This window comes from Penaeus monodon, chromosome 5 (genome assembly GCF_015228065.2).
Source record: "Penaeus monodon isolate SGIC_2016 chromosome 5, NSTDA_Pmon_1, whole genome shotgun sequence".
NCBI classification, from domain to species: domain Eukaryota; kingdom Metazoa; phylum Arthropoda; class Malacostraca; order Decapoda; family Penaeidae; genus Penaeus; species Penaeus monodon.
This window is the reverse complement of record NC_051390.1, coordinates 8453368-8475816: the sequence shown is the minus strand read 5'-3', so window position 1 is coordinate 8475816 and position 22449 is coordinate 8453368. Positions and strand designations below refer to the sequence as shown.

Below are 22449 nucleotides of genomic sequence, written 5' to 3'. Positions count from 1 at the left end.
TGCAGACACTTGGACTCGTAGCAGTCAGGCACCGAGGACAATGCCATCCGGGTGCCGAAGACACTCTTCGCATACGATGTAGTCTGATCGGAGAGTCTGATAATGGGCATCGATATTGTTTACAACGACACGCCATTTTCCCTCGTGTTCTAGGGCACGTAGAGGCCTGACGTAAGCGGTCTCGATGGGACACGTAGTTTCCTATCAGGGTATTTGGTCGGTCCACAGACAGCTCGGTGTTAAGGTCGGCTACGTCAGCATAGAGGGAGAGGAGCTTCTCATAGTGATACTCGGCTGCATGTTTGATCTCGTAGGTGGGATAGTGGTCGTCTTGGAGGCACCATGATTGGTTGGTAGCAGCACATTCTGGCACAGCAGGTTCGTGTTCATGCTCATAGGAAGGCGTGTGTGAAAGCGGAAGCAGGTGATAGCGAGGTTGTGGATGATAGGAGGGTTGGGTGTGGTATGTAGGTTGATGGTGGTATGAAGTGCGTGCGTGATGAGAGGAACTGTGATGACTGACAGCAGGAGCACCACCAAGACTGATGCTGACGTGTGAGGTCTGGTCGGCCAGAACTGCGACCGCCAAAGTCAAAGAAACCTGAAACATAGAATATGGTAAATTTTTTTTGCATATTGATGAAACTTATATCCACTATATAAATGACGATTCCCCTGCGCACGTAACAACACACCCACACCAATATCCATGTGTGAATGTATATATATATGTATCTGTAAATGTTTCTTAGAACATAATATAAACTCACCAAGTATCGTAAAGCCATGTCTGCACTCTCAGTTCTCGGTGCATTCGGATTATCGAGCCTATATATATTCCAGGTATTGTTTGGCCACGCCCACGCACTACGAAGATGCGCGACTCAAGGTTAGAAATAGTGTTAGGAAAGGCCGTTTCCTGACTCTGTCGCCATTATTTCCCCATTATGACAGACACGCGAACTAAATCTTACACTCTTCACACTCCTCTTTCTGGAAAAGTAAGAATTGAACAGACACACTAGTTCATACATTAAAGGCCACAAAGACATATTTACATATATATGTATATATATACACACACATACGTGTGTGTAGACAAGTGTGGGTGTGGATGTTTGTATGGATACATTCATGAATTTTTGCATAGTATACATATATTTTTATACATCACATGCATAATCTATATATACATAGTGGCAAGGGATGGTAGATGAGCGAAATAAAAAAAGAGAAAACTTCCTTATTCTGAAGGCATTTTCATGCTATAATGCGACTTATAACGGTGTAATATATCAAAATTGATTTATTATAATTAGTTCGTTCCAGGGAAAGGGTGGCAAGCTAGACTTTGAGGGGGGCAAATAAATTCTTGGGTGGGCAACTACCCGAATTGACACACCTGTATATATACATGTATACATATCAGTATAAGAATATATATAAATGTAATATGTGTATATATATGTATTCATACACATTACACACACTCACACACACACACACACACACATATAATATATATAATTATAATTTATAATCATTTATATATATATATATGATATATAGTAAATGATACTAATATAGATATATAAACAGTTATATAGATTACATCCCTTCAATACTATTTCTGTTCTATGTATACAAGAATATACTCAACCATATAAGTATTTAAAGTGATATGGATTTTCATTATGTCATTTATCAGTACTAGGATCTATGTAATGTATGATGTATTGTCTAGTACCATTTATATAAATATCTCTGTAAATAGATATATATAATATCATATATTATATATTATATATATAGTTAATATGATAGTATACCATATATACGCAGATATAATATGGCATATATGTAATGTATCTAACAAACATATATAGTATCGACACATGACACATACAGATATATATATACCATATATTATATATATATAGTATATATATATATATACTATAATATATATATATAAACGCACATGTAAGGACACGCGCGCACACACACATTCACACACACACATACACACACATATACACACATATGTATACTTTGATCAAGCTCGTGTGGTCAGGTCCCATTTTAATCGGCGGAAAGTGTGCATATTTTGAGAGAAATGAGCTGAAGACCTTGGCAGGCTACGAGCTTGAATGACAGAGCGATCAGTTTAGGGTCTGGCAGCTTGGGAGGCTCATGGTCGCGTGTGCTTACCACGTGCACCCAACCCTCACCAACAGTATCATGCTGTAACTCGTCCCTTTAGTGACCAATCACTTCGAGAGGAGCAATGACCACGATAATTTTGTATGAGCTCCAAGTGCCATAAAGTGGGTCTGCGTATTGAAGAGATTAGAAAACGGACCGGAAAGTGTGATGAAAACGTCAGCCGCCTTATCAGTTCAACTACAAGTTCAAGGGGAAGGGAACCGCCACGGAGTAAGCGGCGGAAACATGCCCGGGGATGATTGTAACGGTCTGAAGCCGGCAGATGGAGTGTTAACCAACCCTGACAGCCAGGGAAGGTACGGAACAAAGCCCCAAACACTTTTAATCAGCGGGTGTTCACACTATTTTGCCAGACGGTGAAGGCATGCACCATACCACTATATATATATATATAATTATTATATATATAATAATATATATAAATATATAATATATATATATATACACACACACACACTCGCGGGCGGGGGTATGCATACATACATATATATATACTATATATATATATATAATATATATATATATATATATATATATATATATATATATATATATATGTATATGTATATGCATATTTCTGTACACAGTATATAATTATATACATATGTATGTATATCTTGATGTGAGAAGAATTTACACACACACACACAGCACACACACAACACACACACACACAACACACAACAGTATATAAATAATTATAATATATATATAATATAATACTATATATATTATATTATACATGTATATGCATATCTATGTACACACACACACATATATATGCTTATGTATATACAAAATATATATACATATATACATATAAATGCATGTCTGTGTACACACACACACACACACATGTATATGCATATATATGCACACAAACACAACACACACACGATATACACATCTATGCATATGATATATATAATATATATATCTAATACAATATATACTAATATTATATATATATATATATATATATATATCTTCCATCGCGATCTTGATATAACTGATGTGAATGAAGATGGATTTTTTTCTGCATACTACTCATGTGCATAATTCAGCTGTTTGTAGATTGTCATAGTAAAAAGGTATCTGTAAACAAATTCAAGAAATATTTTAATGAATACTAAATAACTATTGCAATAGCTTATACCAAACTCAACAAATATAAGTTCTACGTACCACATGAATTCAAAGATATAATGGAAAGGAGATTGAAATCTAAAATATGTGAAATATTTATTTTCATGTTTCACAAAAATGGAGATTTTAATATGTGTGTGTGTGTGTGTGTGTGTGTGTGTGTGTGTGTGTGTGTGTGTATGTGTGTGTGTGTGTGTGTGTGTGTGTGTTTGTTGCCAAATTAATGTCCAGAAACAACGATCAAACACAAAGGACAGAGAAGGGAAACACGTCTTGATTTCTCCACGCTAGGGCTGGCTGGCCCAAGGATACCTTTCACTCTAATTAATCGCTTCCAGAAATGCTACCTTTCATAACTGTTCCGCACTCAATTCCTTGTATGTTTTGTTATCTTGGAGATATATACGTAGTGTAAAATAAACTACAAATACGGGAGAACGTAGAACATCAAAATAAAATTGCTGTCACAGTTCGGTTATTCAGTTGGGGGAGTAAGGGGCGGGGAGGAGGAATACTGCTTCCTCCATAAAGACTCCCATCATCACGGTAGCTATAGTTACAAGCATGGCTCTACGATATTTGGTGAGTTCAATCAATAGTGAGGATATATGAGTTCTGAGAGATCACATATATAAGCCACGATGAGCAGGGTGTGGGTACTGATAGGCCAAACTAATACCATTATCAAATGGATACAAACTATCTAATATATATATATTATTATGCTATATATATATATATATATATATAACATATCCTTTGTCTTAGGTTTCGTTGTCTTTGGCGGTCGGAGTTCAGACCGACCAGACCTCACACGTCAGCCTTAGTCTCGGTGGTACTTCTGCTGCCAGCCATCACAGTTCCTCTCATCCCGCGCGCCCTTCATACCATCACCAACCTACCTACCACACACACTCTTCCTACCATCCACAGCCTTCATATCACCCTGCTTCTGCTTATCACCCACAACCTTCCTATGAGCAGGAACACGAGCCTGCTGTGCCAGAATGTTCTGTCTGTGGACCGACCAAACAACCTAGATGAGGAAGCTTATTTGTGTCCATTAGAGACCGCTTACGTCAGGCCCCTTCGTGCCCAGAACACTGAGGGAAAATGGCGTGTCGTTGTAAACAATATCGATGCCCATTATCAGACTCTCACTCAGACTACACGCATCGAAGAGTGTCTCACTTCCGGCGATGCATGTCCTCTGGTGCCTGACTGCTACGTGTCCAAGTGTCTGCAGAAGTCCATCTACCACCGTTTCCTTATCTACGACCCCTACGATCAGTACTTTCCCTTCGCCATCGAGACACTCAAGCTTCCCGCCAGTTGTGCTTGTCTCTTTGGTGCCTACACCATCGGTCATTAATCACCAAATACATGATCTCAAGCCACATAAGGGGGAAAATAAACTCAATATGAATTCAACAATATGTCAACATCATTAACGTCCAGGGAACAGAAGTTCAAGGCATATCGTCCATGGAATGTCTACGAGTACGTGAAGAATGCAGGTCTCTAGTCATCTTGCTGTGGTAGCGCCGACAGAAAGGATAACTGATTTCAAATGACATCAAAATCCCCATTCTTGTGAAACATGAAAATAAATATTTTACATATTTTAGATTTCAATCTCCTTTCCATTATATCTTTGAATTCATGTAAAATACGTAAAACTTATATTTGTTGAGTTTGGTATAAGCTATTGCATTAGTTTATTTAGTATTCATTAAATTATTTCTTGTATTTGTTTACAGATACCTTTTTACTATGACAATCTACAAACAGCTGAATTATGCACATGTGTGTGTGATTGTGTGCTTTCATATATATATATATATATATATATATATATATATATATATATATATATATATATATACATATATGTAAATGTATGTATATATATGTGTATATATATATATATATATATATATATATATATATATATATATATATATATATATATATATATATATATATATATATTATGTATATGTGTGTGTGTGTGTGTGTGTGTGTGTGTGTGTGTGTGTGTGTGTGTGTGTACACAGATATGCATTTATATGTATATATGTATATATATATAAATAAGTATATATGTGTGTGTACATAGATATGCATATATATATATATATATATATATATATATATATATATATATATATATATATGTGTGTGTGTGTGTGTGTGTGTGTGTGTGTGTGTGTGTGTGTGGTGTGTGTGTGTGTGTATATTCTGTACTTAGATATGTATATATATATATATATATATATATATATGTATATATATATATATATAATTATATACTGTGTACATAAATATGCATATATATACATATATATGTATATACATGTGCATGTATGTATATATACATATATATTTATACATATACACATACCGCCGCGCGCGTGTATATATACATATATTCTAAGGTGCACGCCTTCACCATCTTGCAAAATAGTGTGAACACCCGTTGACTAAAAGGGCTTTGTTCCGTACCTTCCCTGGTTGACAGGGTTGGTTAACACTCCATCTGCCGGCTTCAGGCCATTACAATCATCCTCGGGCATGTTTCCGCCGCTTACCCCGTGGCGGTTCCCTTCCCCTTGAACTTGTCCTTGAACTGATAAGGCGGCTGACGTGTTGCTGAGGGTTGGGTGCATGTGGTAAGCACACGTGACCATGAGCCTCCTAAGCTGCCAGACCCAAAACTGATCGCTCTGTCATCGTAGCTTGACCACACGAACTTGATCAAAGTATATATATATATATATATATATATATATATATATATATATATATATATATATATGTGTGTGTGTGTGTGTGTGTGTGTGTGTGTGTGTGTGTGTATGTGTGTGTGTGTGTGATATGTGCGTATATATATATGTATTTGTATGTGTCATGTGTCGGCGTTTGTCTTATATATTCTATATTTGTTGGTATATATATATATATTACTATATATGCATATGAATATATATATATATATATATATATTGTACACAGATATTTATATAAATGTGTACGTACATAATACATACATACATTCATAGATCATAGAGTGATAAATGAAATAAATGAAAATCGATATCACTGTTTAAATATATATATGGATATATTATCTCTCTATACATAGATAAAGAAATAGTATTGAATGGGATGTATATCTATATATACTGTTTATATATATATATATATATATATATATATATATATATATATATATATATATATATATATATATATGTGTGTGTGTGTGTGTGTGTGTGGTGTGTTGTGTATGTGGGGTGTATGTGTATAATATATATTATATATATATATAATATATTATATATATATTATATATATTATATATATCATATTAGATTATGATTATACCTTATATATATTATAATATTTATACATGATATACTATATATATATGATATATAATACAGGGGTATCAATTGGGTGGGGGTGGAGGGCAGGAGGGGCAGTTGCCCACCCAAGACTTTATTTGCCCCCCTCAAAGTCTAGCTTGCCCTCTCCCCCTGGAACGAACTAATTATAATAAATCAATTTTGATAAATTACACCGTTATAAGTCTCATTATAGCATGAAAATGCCTTCAGAATAAGGAAGTTTTCTCATTTTTTGTTCACTTCGCTCATCTACCATCCCTTGCAACTATGTATATATAGATTATGCATGTGATGTATAAAAATATATGTATACTATGCAAAAATTCATGAATGTATCCATACAAACATCCACACCCACACCTGTCTACACACACACGTATGGGTGTGTATATATATATATATATATTATTTTGCATATATATGTAAATATGTCTTTGTGCCTTTGTGAATGTAACTATGTGTGTCTTGTTCACTTCTCTCTTTCCAGAAGAGAGGAGTGGAAGAGTGTAGAATTTAGTTCGCGTGTCTGTGTTAATGGGGAAATAATGGCGACAGAGTCAGGAAACGATGCACTTTCACACTTTTCTAACCTTGAAGTCGCGCATCTTCGTAGTGCGTGGGCGTGGCCAAACAATACCTGGAGTATATAGGCTCGATAATTCGAAGGCACCGAGAACTGAGAGTGCAGACATGGCTTTACGATACTTGGTGAGTTTATATTATGTTCTAAGAAACATTTGCAGATACATGCATATATATACACATTCACACACGGATATTGGTGTGGGTGTGTTGTTACGTGCGCAGGCGAATCATCGTGCATCATGGATACAATTTTCATCAATATGCAAAAAAGTTTACCATATTTTATGTTTCAGGTTTCTTTGACTTTGGCGGTCGCAGTTCTGGCCGACCAGACCTCACACGTCAGCATCAGTCTTGGTGGTGCTCCTGCTGTCAGTCATCACAGTTCCTCTCATCACGCACGCACTTCATACCACCATCAACCTACATACCACACACAACCCTCCTATCATCCACAACCTTCCTACCACCCTGCTCCCGCTTATCACCCACAGCCTTCCTATGAGCATGGACACGAGCCTGCTGTGCCAGAATGTGCTGCCAACACAACCAAATCATGGTGCCTCCAAGACGACCATTATCCCACCTACGAGATCAAACATGCAGCCGAGTATCACTATGAGAAGCTTCTCTCCCTCTATGCTGACGTAGCCGAACTCAACACCGAACTGTCTGTGGACCGGCCAAACACACTGGATGAGGAAACTTACTTGTGCCCATCAGAGACCGCTTACGTCAGGCCCCTTCGTGCCCAGAACACCGAGGGAAAATGGCGTGTCGTTGTAAACAATATCGATGCCCATTATCAGACTCTCACTCAGACTACACGCATCGAAGAATGTCTCACTTCCGGCGATGCATGTCCTCTAGTGCCTGACTGCTACGAGTCCAAGTGTCTGCAAAAATCCATCTACCACCGTTTCCTTATCTACGACCCCTATGATCAGTATTTCCCCTTTGCCATCGAAACATTCAAGCTTCCTGCCAGTTGTGCTTGTCTCTTGGATGCCTACACCATCGATCATTAATCACCAAACACCTGATCTCAAGCCACATAAGGGTCATCTTCATCGAAAGAAATGATAACTGATTTCAAATGCCATGAAAATCCCCTCTCTTGTGAAACATGAAAAATAAATATTTTACGTATTTTAGATTTCAATCTCCCTTCCAATATGCATATCAAGAGGTACGTAATACTTAATTCTTATTTCGTTTGACTACGTTTTGATTCTTTAACACACCAACGCTGCCCGATTGTTGAGAGCTAGCAGAGTGCACCTGATGATTTATCTTCCATTTCATATGCCAAAGGTTGAATTCAGCGCCGAACATCACTTGGATTTTTATGGAGACAGTTTCTGGCGTGTATTAACGTACGTGTCAAGACCTTGGAAGTACATATGCGCAAAGTAAGGAAAGCTGAACAATTATTCATTTAATCTATTAGCTGTGATCAAATTTTAAAAATAATAATCAGTTCATAGTTAACCATTACATGGTGGGGTACTGAAACAGCGAATACCTTTAGGAATATACGAATCTGCTCCCTATATATAGTACGCTTATCACGGTCGCTACAGTTCGAAGGCACCGAGAGCCGACAGTGCAAGGATAATTTTACGATACTTGGTGAGTTCATATTATGTTTTGGTTTATATTTACAATAAATAAAAAGTTTTCTCCTGGTCAGCAGATAATTTGATATTTACATTCATCATCATTATCACTATTACGAAGAATCTCTTTCTAGGAAAATTGTCAGTTACGAATAATGTTTCTATACCTATATGAAGTTTTCAAAATATTAATTAATGTCATTCTTTATTCAAGAGTAAAGTAAGAGCACAACAAATAAATTTATTATCATTTTGGGTACAGTATTTTAAGAGCTGCTACTGCTTACTTGATGGAAGGGGAATTGGAGTACGCCGAAAATAATACGATGGTTAGGCGCCTGAATCTAATTATGGGCCCGCTTATTTTGTATGCCGCTGATATCGGTATGTGTAGAATTCTGTATATATTCCCAGTATGTCCTAAATGATTATGTGCAGAATAGAAGAACTTATACATTAAACCGTTTTTTAACTTAAAAAAACACAAACACACACACACACTTACACTTGCTATTTCACATACGAACCAGCACACACACACTACAATGATAAAGATAAAAAGAGTGATAAGGAATAATAAGATGGTTAATATCAATAACTGTAATAATTAAATAATAATATGATTGTGGTGGTAATGACGAATGTGATTATTTTAACATAACTATAATGATTTCTATAACAATAATAAAAATAATAATACTAATAACAGAACCTAGTATTATGCTTTTGCGAAATTATTACTGTTATCATTATTTTATTATTATTATTATTATTATTATTATTATTATCATTATTATCATCATCATTATTATTATCATATCAATAGGATATGATGTATGGCAATCAAGACGTTAATGTTAATAGTTATCATTCTCGGTATGATTTTTTTATTGTCTTTAAGAACAACTATTGTAACAATAATTGTGAATATAATATATGATATGGAAATAGGTGAAGAATGCATAAATTTTCGAAACGGGAATAGAAGACATATACAAGTGAGTTTAGTCACACACTACAGTAGAATAATGTATGAAGTCCCTGGGATACAAACAATGTATAGTGATATCCAGAATATATATGTATATATATTTACAAAACCACACACATACACATTTATATATTCATATATATGTGTGTGTAGGTATATAAGTTTTTTTTTTAAAATACCTACTCACCTGCACGCACACACACAACACACACACACACACACACACACACACACACACACACACACACACACACACACACACACACACACCACACACATACAACACACACACACCAGATATTCATATATATATATATATGTATATATACCATATACCATATATATACATTTATTTGTATGTATACATTAATATATATACCACATAATTATATGTATATATACATATGTATACTTATATATACACATTTTTTTTGTATATATACATGAATATATATATACATATATATATATATATATATATATATATATATATATATATATATATATATATATATATATATATATATATATATATATATATATATATATATGTTTATACATATAATATATGTTTTTTTATATATATATATATATATGTTTATACATATAGATTTATATGTATATATGTATATATATATCTATTCGTGTATATATATATGATAAATATACATATACATATATTTGTATATATATGTATATGTATATTTGAATATATATGCATATATACACACGCATATATATGCTGATTTACACATCCACATCCACCCAACCGCACAAACAAACACACACACACACACACACACACACACGCACACACACACACACACACACACACACACACACACACATATATATATATATATATATATATATATATATATATATATATATATACATATACATAATACATGGATATGTGTTTACAAATATATACTGTATACAAGTATATGTATTTGTATATAGTATTTATATGTACTGCATGCATACATATATACTGTATACATACGTATTCATACATATGGAACTCTATACATATATATAAATATGTGTGAGTGTGTGTGTGTGTGTGTGTGTGTGTATGTGTGTGTGTGTGTGTGTGTGTGTGTGTGTGTGTGCATTTATGCATATATATACATATGTGTATACTGTATCTAAACATATACAAATACATTTATTTATAAACACGTGTGTCTGATGAACCGTGATCATTGCGACAAAAGTAGAAAAGTTATGAATGGGAATGAATAATTTCACAATTTCACGAAAGATGTATCTCAGAAATATACTCACACACATACACACACATAGAGAGAGATAATTTATATAAGAAATAACGATGTTCCTAACGAAACACATAGGGCAGAGATAGGAAAACGTCTTATTCTCTCTGCGACAGGGCTAGCTGGCCCAAGGATACCTTTCACTATATTTCACTATATTGCTTACAGAAATTCTACCTTTTCTAATTGTTCTTACTCCATATTAATTTTTCGTGAGTGTTTTGTTAAGATATGGATAATATAGTGTAAAACAAACTACAATCACGGGGGTACGTATAATGATCTACGATTCAAATGTAATTACTTTCACCGTTAGGTTATGTATGGGAGGGGGGGGGGGTAGTGGGCGAGGTGGCGGGATACTACTCCCTATATAAAGACGCCCATCATCACGGTCGCTACAGTTCGAAGGCACCGAGAGCTGAGAGTACAAGAATGGCTTTACGATACTTGGTGAGTTCATAATGAAATACCATGTATATAATGGATACAGGTTTCATTCCTATGCGCAAATGTTACCATATTCTATGTTGCAGGTTTCGTTGTCTGTGGTGGTCGCAGTTCTGGCCGACCAGACCTCACACGTCAGCATTAGTCTCGGCGGTGCTCCTGCTGTTAGTCATCACAGTTCCTCTCACCACGCACGCACTTCATACCACCATCAGCCTACATACCACACACAGCCCTCCTATCATCCACAACCTGCCTACCACCCTGCTCCCGCTTATCACCCACAGCCTTCCTATGAGCATGAACACGAGCCTGCTGTGCCAGAATGTGCTGCCAACACAACCAAATCATGGTGCCTCCAAGACGACCATTATCCCACCTACGAGATCAAACACGCATCCGAGTATCACTACGAGAAGCTCCTTTCCCTCTATGCTGACGTAGCCGACCTCAACACCGAGCTGTCTGTGGACCGACCAAACACCCTGGATGAGGAAACTTACTTGTGCCCATCAGAGACCGCTTACGTCAGGCCCCTTCGTGCCCAGAATACCGAGGGTAAATGGCGTGTCATTGTAAACAATATCGATGCCCATTATCAGACTCTCACTCAGACTACACGTATCGAAGAGTGTCTCACTTCCGGCGATGCATGTCCTCTGGTGCCTGACTGCTACGAGTCCAAGTGTCTGCAAAAATCCATCTACCACCGCTTCCTTGTCTACGACCCCTATGATCAGTATTTCCCCTTCGCCATCGAGACATTCAAGCTTCCCGCCAGCTGTGCTTGTCTGTTGGATGCCTACACCATCGATCATTAATCATCAAACACATGATCTCAAGCCACAGAAGTTCACAGAACAGAAGTTCAAGGCATGTCGTCCATGGAATGTCTTCGAGTACGTGAAGAATGCTGATCTCTAGTCATCTTGCTGTGGTAACGCCGACAGAAATGATAACTGATTTCAAATGACATCAAAATCCCCTTCTTGTGAAACATGAAAATAAATATTTTACATATCCTAGATTTCAATCTCCTTTCCATAATATCTTTGAATTCATGAGGTACGGAATACTTAATATTTGTCTAGTTTGGCATAGACTATTGCAATCGTTTATTTAGGATTCATTAAAATTTTTGATTTGTTTAGATATCTTATTAAAGTGATCTAAAATCTACAAGCAGCTGACTTATGCATATGAGCAGTAAGCAGAAAAAAATTTCGATCTTCATTCACATCATGAACGTGATGAAAGATATTCTCATATGTATATATATACATATATTGTATGCATACGGATATATATATATGTGTGTGTGTGTGTGTGTGTGTGCACAGATATGGATATATATACATATATGTGTGTGTCTGTGCATAGATATGCATATACATGTGTGTGTGTAATTAACGGGGAAATAATGGCGACAGACTCAGGAAACTATGCACTTTCACGCTTTTCTAACCTTGAAGTCGCGCATTTTCGTAGTGCGTGGGTGTGGCCAAGCGATACCTGAAGTATATGGGCTCGATAATCCGAAGGCACCGAGAAATGCGAGTGCAGACATGGCTTTACGATTCTTGGTGAGTTTATAGTATGTTATAAGATATATTTACAGATACACGAATATACATATACATTCACACACGGATATTGGTGTGGGTGTGTTGTCACGTGCGCAGGCGAATCACCATGTATATAATGGATACAAGTTTCATCAATATGCAAAAAAAAAAAAAAAAAAAAAATGTCCTCTGGTGCCTGACTGCTACGAGTCCAAGTGTCTGCAGAAATCCATCTACCACCGCTTCCTTGTCTACGACCCCTATGATCAGTATTTCCCCTTCGCCATCGAAACATTCAAACTTCTTGCCAGCTGTGCTTGTCTCTTGGGTGCCTACACCATCGATCATTAATCAGCAAACACTTGATCTCAAGTCACATAAGGGTCATCTTCCTGTGGTAACATCGATAGAAATGATAACTGATTTCAAATACCATCAAAATCCCCTCTCTTGTGAAACATGAAAATAAACATTTTACGTATTTTAGATTTCGATCTCCCTTCCAATGTACATACCAAGAGGTACGTAATACACAATTTTAATTTCGTTTGACTACGTTTTGATTTCGAAGGATTTTGCAATAGGGGTTTATTTGGAATTCCTTTAAAGCTTTCTTGTATTTCTTTTCAAATATCTTTTAATCTGATGATCTCCAAACAACACCTGAATTAAGTATATAAGGAGTAAGCAGAAAAAAAATCGATATTCATTCTCATCAACCATAAGATCGCGATGGAAGACACTCTCATATATGTATATATATATATATATATATATATATATATTGTGTACGTCTATATATTCATATAAATATATATACATATTTACATATTGTGTACACACACACACACACACACACACACACACACACACACACACACACACACACACACACACATATATATATATATATATATATATATATATATATATATATATGCAAGTACGTTTATGTAAATATAAATATATGATACATACATACACACATTTGTATTATACACACACCTTGGTCGGTCGCCTGTGCTTTGGTGCACGCCCTCTCTGTCTTGCAGAATACTGTGAACATTCACTGATTCAAAGGGTTTAAGGCTTTGTTCCTTACTTTCCCTGGCTGTCAAAGTTGGTTAACACTCCAACTTGCCGTCTTCAGAATATTACAGTTATTCTAATGGGCACCATGGGCTTGGGGCAATCGCCGCTTACCCTGTGGCGGTTTCCATTCCCCTTGAACTTGGCGATGAGGTGGATGACTTTTTCCTCATTCACTCCGGTCCGTTTAATCTTTCCTCTACATAGACCCACTCAATAGCTCACAAAGTTATCTTGTAAAGTGTTTATCCTGAATTTCTTAGCCACTAAAGGGACGAGTTACAACATGGCACTATGGGAGGGGGTTGGGTGCATGCGGTAAGCACAAACGACCATGAGCTTCCCAAGCAGCAAGACCCAAAACTGATCGGTCTGTCATTCACGCTCGTAGCCTGCCAAAGTTTCCAGCTCATTTCTCTCAGGTAAATTATCGGATTTAAGAGTATACACATCTTCCGCCGCTTTAAATGGTACCTGCTCACACGTACTGGATCAAAGTATATATATATGTGTGTGTGTGTATGTGTGTGTGCGCGCGCGCCTGTGTGTGTGTGTAGTTGTGTTGTACGCGTGCTTGTAATATTATTATATTATATTATTATGATATATATATATATATATATATATGTGTGTGTAGTGTGTGTGTGTGTGTGTGTGTGTGTGTGTCTGTATATGTCTTGTGTGTATGTGTCGTGTGTCGGCGTTTGTCTTACATATGCTGTATATGTGTGTTGGTAAATATAAACATATATATATATATATATATATATATATATATATATATATATATATATATATATATATATATATATATATATATACTGTACACAGATACTTATATAAATGTATACGTACATAATTACATACATTACAGAGATCCACAAACTGATAGATAATATACCTCAATGAAAACCCATACTATTATATAGATATATATAAATACATAATCAATACAATAATAGATAAAGAAATAGTATTTAATGGGATATATATCTATATATACTGTTTATATATACATATATACATATATATACATATATATGTATATATATGTGTGTGTGTGTTCACGCGGACAAGCAAACACACACACACTTATATATGTGTATGTACATATATACATATATATTCGTATATATAAATTACATAGTATAGATGTTTATATAGTTCTAAGATATCTATATGTGTGTGTGAATATACTCTTTATGCTTCTGTGCCTGTATTATTGTGTTTATACATTTAAATATGTGTGTGTTCACGTGTGTATGGATATATAAATGTATTATATATATATATATATATATATATATATATATATATATATATATAAAAATAAATATATATGTATTACACGTATAGATGTATATTTATATTCCTATATAATCTTATGTACATGAACGATGGGAGGTGGGGGTGGAGAGGCAGTTGCCCACATAAGACTCTATATGCCCCCCTCAGGGTCTTGTTTATCCATCACCCGAAGGACCACAATTTTAAATTAATTAATTTTAATAAATTAGATCTTTATACGTGTCATTATAGAATAAAAGGGCCTTCAGAATAAGGATTTTTTTCGCTTCACCCGTCTACCCTCTCTTGCCACTCCCCCCCTCCATTATATGTATATTTATATGTATACATATATATTTAATGTATACATATATATGTGCACCTAGTATGTAACAATTCATATGTATCCATACATACATCTACACCCACACCTGTCTACCACACGTATGTGTATATATATGCATATATATAAATATGTGTTTTTGTGGCTTTGTGAGTGTGATTGTGTGTCTTGTCCACTTCTCTACTTCCAGGATAGAAGAAGAGGGGGAAAAGGCTAGAAATTAGTTCGCTTGTCTGTGACGATGGGAAAATAATGGCGACAGAGTCAGGGAAATAATGCACTTTCACGTTTTTCTAACCTTGGAGTCGCGCATCTTCATAGTGCGTGGGCGTGGCCAAACAATACTTGGAGTATATAAAATCGAAAATAACGGGTGGCCAATAGTACAAACGATTCTCGTATCTATCTGCTCATTTCACCATGGCTCTTACGTTGGTAGGTTTTGACAAAACTGCCAGTTAAAGATGTGTTCACTGTATTATATGAAGAATTACACCTTACGTAATGTTTGTTTTATTTTAATGATAATCTTTGCTTTCCAGTCGGTTGTTCTTTTATGCGCCGGAGTCGTTCTGGGCTCTGTCCATCCCCCAGCATATGGCCATCACCCACAGCCCGCTTATGGTCATCATGTGCCTGCTTACGGTCATCATGCACCTGCCTACGCTCACCAGCATGCCTACGGCCACGGTTACTGCGACCCAACGGTTGCCCCAGCCTGCGCTGACAACTCCACTCTCTCCTACTGCTTGGAAGACACTGAGTATCCTGAATACGAGATTAAGGCTGCCATCACTGCCGATCACCTGTTCGCCAAGAAGTACGCTGATGTAGCCGACCAGTCTGCTGACGACCTGGTAGATATGCTTACCAAGGATCAGGAGGAGGCCTTCGACTATTCTTACTACACTGGGGCTTCCACTGGGGACTCTCCCTACGATGCCACTCACTGGGCTGGTCCTGAGGGTTACATCTGTCCCTCCGAAGTGGTATATGCCATGCCCAAACGTGCCCAGAATGTGGACGGCAAGTGGCGCGTCATTGTCAACGATGTTCACTATTACAGCCAGACTGCCCGCCTCGAGACTTGTCTGTTCCCAGAGTCTGCTTGCCGCGCTCTTGCTCCTTGCTACCAGAGTCATTGCACCCAGAAGTCAGTGTACCACCGACTCCTTTCCTATGACCCATGTGACCCTTACAAGGGCCTCTTCATTGACATCTACAAGATGCCATCTGCCTGCTCCTGCCACCTTCCCGCTTAAAACGCCACCACAATACGCCATGCCCATCAAGAAACCAACGACAACCCTTGTTAGCCTTTAAAGTGGAGGAGAATACCCACGTGACTGGAGAGCTGCTTTCTTCACGTACCATTAGTCATGCCAGGAACCGCCGAAACGCTCCCGCCGCTACTCTCTCTCCCATCTTCAGCCATGTAAAATATAGAAGCGTCTGTTGTAACATCTTTATAAACAAATTTTTGAACATTATATGATTTCTTACTCCTTGACATATGTTATTTGATTATTACCTTAATAATCGTTAGAAAATAAGAAACAAATAATATAATTATAGCACTAATTGCAGTTCAAATGATAACTATCATTATGATGCTTATAATAATACCACTGGCAATAAAAAAAAGATAGGAAGAAGATTAAAAATTACTATTATAATCATAATAAGTATTAGAAGATGAACAATAAAAAAAATAAGAATAACAGTAATAATGATAATAATATGTCTGTGTGTATGTGTGCATATATATATACATACATAAAATGTATGTACATATATAAAATGTATGTATATATATAAATTATATATATATATATATATATATATATATATATATATATGTGTGTGTGTGTGTGTGTGTGTGTGTGTGTGTGTGTGTGTGTGTGTGTGTGTGTACGTCTGCGTGGTGATAATTATGTAAAAAATTATGTTGGTAATCAAACACAAAGGGCAGAGAAAAGAAATACGCAAGGAAACATATATGAATATATATATATATATATATATATATATATATATATATATATATATATATATATATATTAGAATGTGTCAACTCACACACACACACACGGCACACAATATGGCGTGTTATATAAGGTCATAAATGATAATATAAATACATATCATATCAATCTTACATACATATATATGCAGGAATACATGTATATATATACATCACACACATATATATGTATGAATGCAGATCTAGTACATATGTATTGCATGTGTGGTTTGTGGGTGGGTGTAAATCAGTATACATACATGCATAAATATACATATCTATGTGTATGTATACACCCACACATGCGTATGTACACACACACACACACACACATATATATATATATATATATATATATATATATATATATATATATATATATATATATATGTCATATGCACATACGCATGCATAAATATATATATACATGTATATAATATATATATTCTATATTTACAATTATATATACAAATCCATTGCATATATGCATAAATATAAATAAGATACATACACACACGCAAAAACACACATATCTATCTATTCTGTGTGTGTGTGTTTGCAAATAATTATATAAATGAAAAACAACAACTAAAAAGGGGAGAACACACATATTCTTTGATGTCGCTATAAATGCTTTGTATCCCAGTGACTTTGTAGTATTTAACAGTTATATTCATCTCCGGAGTGTGAAAACTGTTACAGATTGAGAAATATGGATTTCCTTTGTTATTGTAGTAGGCTCTTTTAATAGCATCCACTGTTTAGGTAATTCATCATTTTCTTTAGCATTATTGGAGGTGAGTGAATAACCAATAATTCAGATAATATTCACATATTTACAATAATGTGCACAAGATATAAATTTTCATTTTCTTCAGGTGTCACTTCCTTTTCACAGTTTAGATCGGAAAGAGATGCGCTATTACGGCGACTCCTGTTTCACTCCCATTCCCTTAATGAAATTCGAATTCTCAGTTTTACTGATATACACTAAAAGATAATGCAGGTGACCACCGTGCTCTGTGACAGGTGTGGCTGAAAAGGCGCGCTTACTTTTGCGTGATCACTGTCGTTGCTTTTATTTTACCTCATGGCGTTCCCATAAAAGAGTTACTTACAAAAACTTAAATAACCAATTGTATATATATATATATATATATATATATATAATATATATATATATATATATATATATAAGATAATTACGCAAGCTCAAAGGTTACACAAAATGGGTCTTTATTCTGAATGAAAATTAAACCAATCCATGGACAGTTATAATATCGTAATGTGTGAACTCTTGTTGTACTTTACCTAAATTCCTTATTTAATAGTATACTCACAACTAAATATTACTGTGATTTTCCTTATAAAACAATAAAAACGCCATAATGAGACTGATAATTGTTAGCATTAATGTATTCATTGGTATATGATATTGTTATGTCACTATTTTTTTCTCCAAATTTAGTAAATTCAAAATATTACGGTTCTATCGTTACTGTTTTTATTATTATCATTACCAGTTTCGTCATAATTTTCTTAACCTTATGATCATCACTTTCGTGATTACACCATTGCCGTCATTGTTTTTATTACAGTTATTATTGTAATTATCATTATTATTATCAGCATTATCATTATTACGGTTATTCTGGTTTTGTTATTGTTCATATTCTAATACTTATTATGATTATAATAGTAATTATTTTTAATCTTCTTCCTATCTATTTTTTATTGTCAGTGGTATTACTGTTATGATAAGCATATTAATGATAATTATCATTAGAACTGCAATTAGTGTTATAATTATCATTACTTGGTTCTTATTTTCTAACGATTATTAAGGTAATAATTAAATAACATATGTCAAGGAGTAAGAAATCATATAGACATGTTCAAAAATTATTTGTTTATAAAGATGTTATAACAGACGCTTCTATATTTTACATGGCTGAAGATGGGAGAGAGAGCAGCGGCGGGAGCGTTTCGGCGGTTCCTGGCATGACTAATGGTACGTGAAGAAAGCAGCTCTCCAGTCACGTGGGTATTCTCCTCCACTTAAAAGGCTAACAAGGGTTGTCGTTGGTTTCTTGATGGGCATGGCGTTTTAAGCGGGAAGGTGGCAGGAGCAGGCAGATGGCATCTTGTAGATGTCAATGAAGAGGCCCTTGTAAGGGTCACATGGGTCATAGGAAAGGAGTCGGTGGTACACTGACTTCTGGGTGCAATGGCTCTGGTAGCAAGGAGCTAGGGCGCGGCAAGCAGCCTCTGGGAACAGACAAGTCTCGAGGCGAGCAGTCTGGCTGTAATAGTGAACGTCGTTGACAATGACGCGCCACTTGCCCTCCACGTTCTGGGCACGTTTGGGCATGGCATACACCACTTCGGAGGGACAGATGTAACCCTCAGGACCACCCCAGTGAGTGGCATCGTAGGGAGAGTCCCCAGTGGAAGCTCCAGTGTAGTAAGAATAGTCGAAGGCCTCCTCCTGATCCTTGGTAAGCATATCTACCAGGTCGTCAGCAGACTGGTCGGCGACATCAGCGTACTTCTTGGCGAATAGGTGATCGGCAGTGATGGCAGCCTTAATCTCGTATTCAGGATACTCAGTGTCTTCCAAGCAGTAGGAGAGAGTGGAGTTGTCAGCGCAGGCTGGGGCAACCGTTGGGTCGCAGTAACCGTGGCCGTAGGCATGCTGGTGAGCGTAGGCAGGTGCATGATGACCGTAAGCAGGCGCATGATGACCATAAGCGGGCTGTGGGTGATGGCCATATGCTGGGGGATGGACAGAGCCCAGAACGACTCCGGCGCATAAAAGAACAACCGACTGGAAAGCAAAGATTAACATTAAAATAAAACAAACATTTCGTAAAGTGTAATTCTTCATATAATACAGTGAACACATCTTTAACTGGTAATTTTCTCACAACCTACCAACGTAAGAGCCATGGTGAAATGAGCAGATAGATACGAGAATCGCTTCTACTGTTGGCCATCCGTTATCATCGATTTTATATACTCCAAGTATGGTTTGGCCACGCCCACGCACTATGAAGATGCGCGACTCCAAGGTTAGAAAAACGTGAAAGTGCATTATTCCCTGACTCTGTCGCCATTATTTTCCTATCATCACAGACAAGCGAACTAATTTCTAGTCTTTCCCCCCTCTTCCTCTATCCTGGAAGTAGAGAAGTGGACAAGACACAATCACACTCACAAATCCACAAAACACATTTATATATATGCATATATATACCTGTGTACGCACACTTATGTGTGTGTAGACAGGTGTGGGTGTGGATGTATGTATGGATACATATGAATTTCTACATACTAGGTGCACATATATGTATGTATACATCACATGAATATATAAATACAATAGAGGGGGAGCGGCAAGAGAGGGTAGACAGGCGAAGTGAAAAAAAAAAAATATTCTGAAGGCATTTTTATCCTATAATAGCACTTATAAAGGTGTAATTTATTAAATTTAATTCATTTAAAATTGTGGCCCTTTGGGGTGTGGGGCAAACAAGACCCTGAAGGGGGCAAATAAAGTCTTATGTGGTCAACTGCTTCTACACCCTCCACCTCCGACCGTGCATGTACATATGATTATATAGGAATATATATATACACATCTATACGTGTAATATGTATATATATACATCTATACGTGTAATATGTATATACATACATCTATACGTGTAATGTGTATATATATATACATCTATACGTGTAATATGTACACACACACACACACATACACACACAGACACACACACACACACACACACACACACACACACACACACACACACACACACATATATATATATATATATATATATATATATATATATATATATATATATATATATATATATACATATCCATACATACGTGAACACATATTTAAATGTATACATAGAATAATATGGGCAAAAAGCACAAAGAACTATATAAACATCAATACCATGTAAATTTATACATACGAATATCCATGTATATATGTACATATACATATATATGTGTGTGTGTTTTTGTCCGCGTGAACACACAACACATAAATACTTATATGGATATATATATATATATATATATATATATATATATATATATATATATATATATATATATATATATATATATATATATGTGTATATATGTATATATATAAACAGTATACATATATATATCCCATTTAATACTTTTTTTTTATCTATGATTGTATCGATAATGTATCTATATATATCTATGTAATAGTATGGGTTTTCACTTAGGTATATTTTCCATCAGTCTGTGGATCTCTGTAATGTATGTAATTATGTACGTATACATTTATATAAGTATATGTGTACAGTATATATATATATATATATATATATTATATATATATATATATATATTCATATGCATGTATGCTAACACACAC

General features: G+C 35.6%; 5 protein-coding genes across 6 annotated transcripts; 4 read left to right on the top strand and 1 right to left on the bottom strand.

The window, feature by feature from the left end:
- Positions 1–4348: 4348 nt before the first annotated feature.
- On the top strand, positions 4349–4744 carry LOC119573419 (neurotrophin 1-like). Its single transcript, XM_037920651.1, has one exon. It carries the CDS (start codon positions 4349–4351, stop codon positions 4742–4744), a length of 396 nt encoding a protein of 131 aa, XP_037776579.1.
- A 2669-nt stretch (positions 4745–7413) lies between these two features.
- On the top strand, positions 7414–13699 carry LOC119572919 (neurotrophin 1-like). Of its 2 annotated transcripts, none has more exons than XM_037919876.1 (2): positions 7414–7490; positions 7661–8478. In XM_037919876.1, exons 1-2 carry the CDS (start codon positions 7473–7475, stop codon positions 8393–8395), a joined length of 753 nt encoding a protein of 250 aa, XP_037775804.1. In that variant the 5' UTR covers positions 7414–7472; the 3' UTR covers positions 8396–8478. The 2 variants fall into 2 exon arrangements, with proteins under 2 accessions (XP_037775804.1, XP_037775803.1); XM_037919875.1 differs by lacking the exon at positions 7414–7490 and adding an exon at positions 13650–13699 and having other exon boundaries at positions 7592–8421.
- Positions 11662–13753, top strand: LOC119572921 (neurotrophin 1-like). Its single transcript, XM_037919877.1, has 3 exons — positions 11662–11710; positions 11794–12404; positions 13500–13753. The coding sequence occupies exons 1-3, from the start codon at positions 11693–11695 to the stop codon at positions 13621–13623; spliced, it is 753 nt and encodes a 250-aa protein (XP_037775805.1). The 5' UTR covers positions 11662–11692; the 3' UTR covers positions 13624–13753.
- Positions 13754–16381: 2628 nt separating this feature from the next.
- LOC119572925 (protein spaetzle 3-like) lies at positions 16382–17476 on the top strand. Its single transcript, XM_037919882.1, has 2 exons — positions 16382–16426; positions 16534–17476. Exons 1-2 carry the CDS (start codon positions 16412–16414, stop codon positions 17251–17253), a joined length of 735 nt encoding a protein of 244 aa, XP_037775810.1. The 5' UTR covers positions 16382–16411; the 3' UTR covers positions 17254–17476.
- A 2432-nt stretch (positions 17477–19908) lies between these two features.
- On the bottom strand, positions 19909–21010 carry LOC119572923 (protein spaetzle 3-like). Its single transcript, XM_037919880.1, has 2 exons — positions 20949–21010; positions 19909–20841 (listed from the first exon to the last, which is right to left on the bottom strand). The coding sequence occupies exons 1-2, from the start codon at positions 20961–20963 to the stop codon at positions 20122–20124; spliced, it is 735 nt and encodes a 244-aa protein (XP_037775808.1). The 5' UTR covers positions 20964–21010; the 3' UTR covers positions 19909–20121.
- Positions 21011–22449: the final 1439 nt, after the last annotated feature.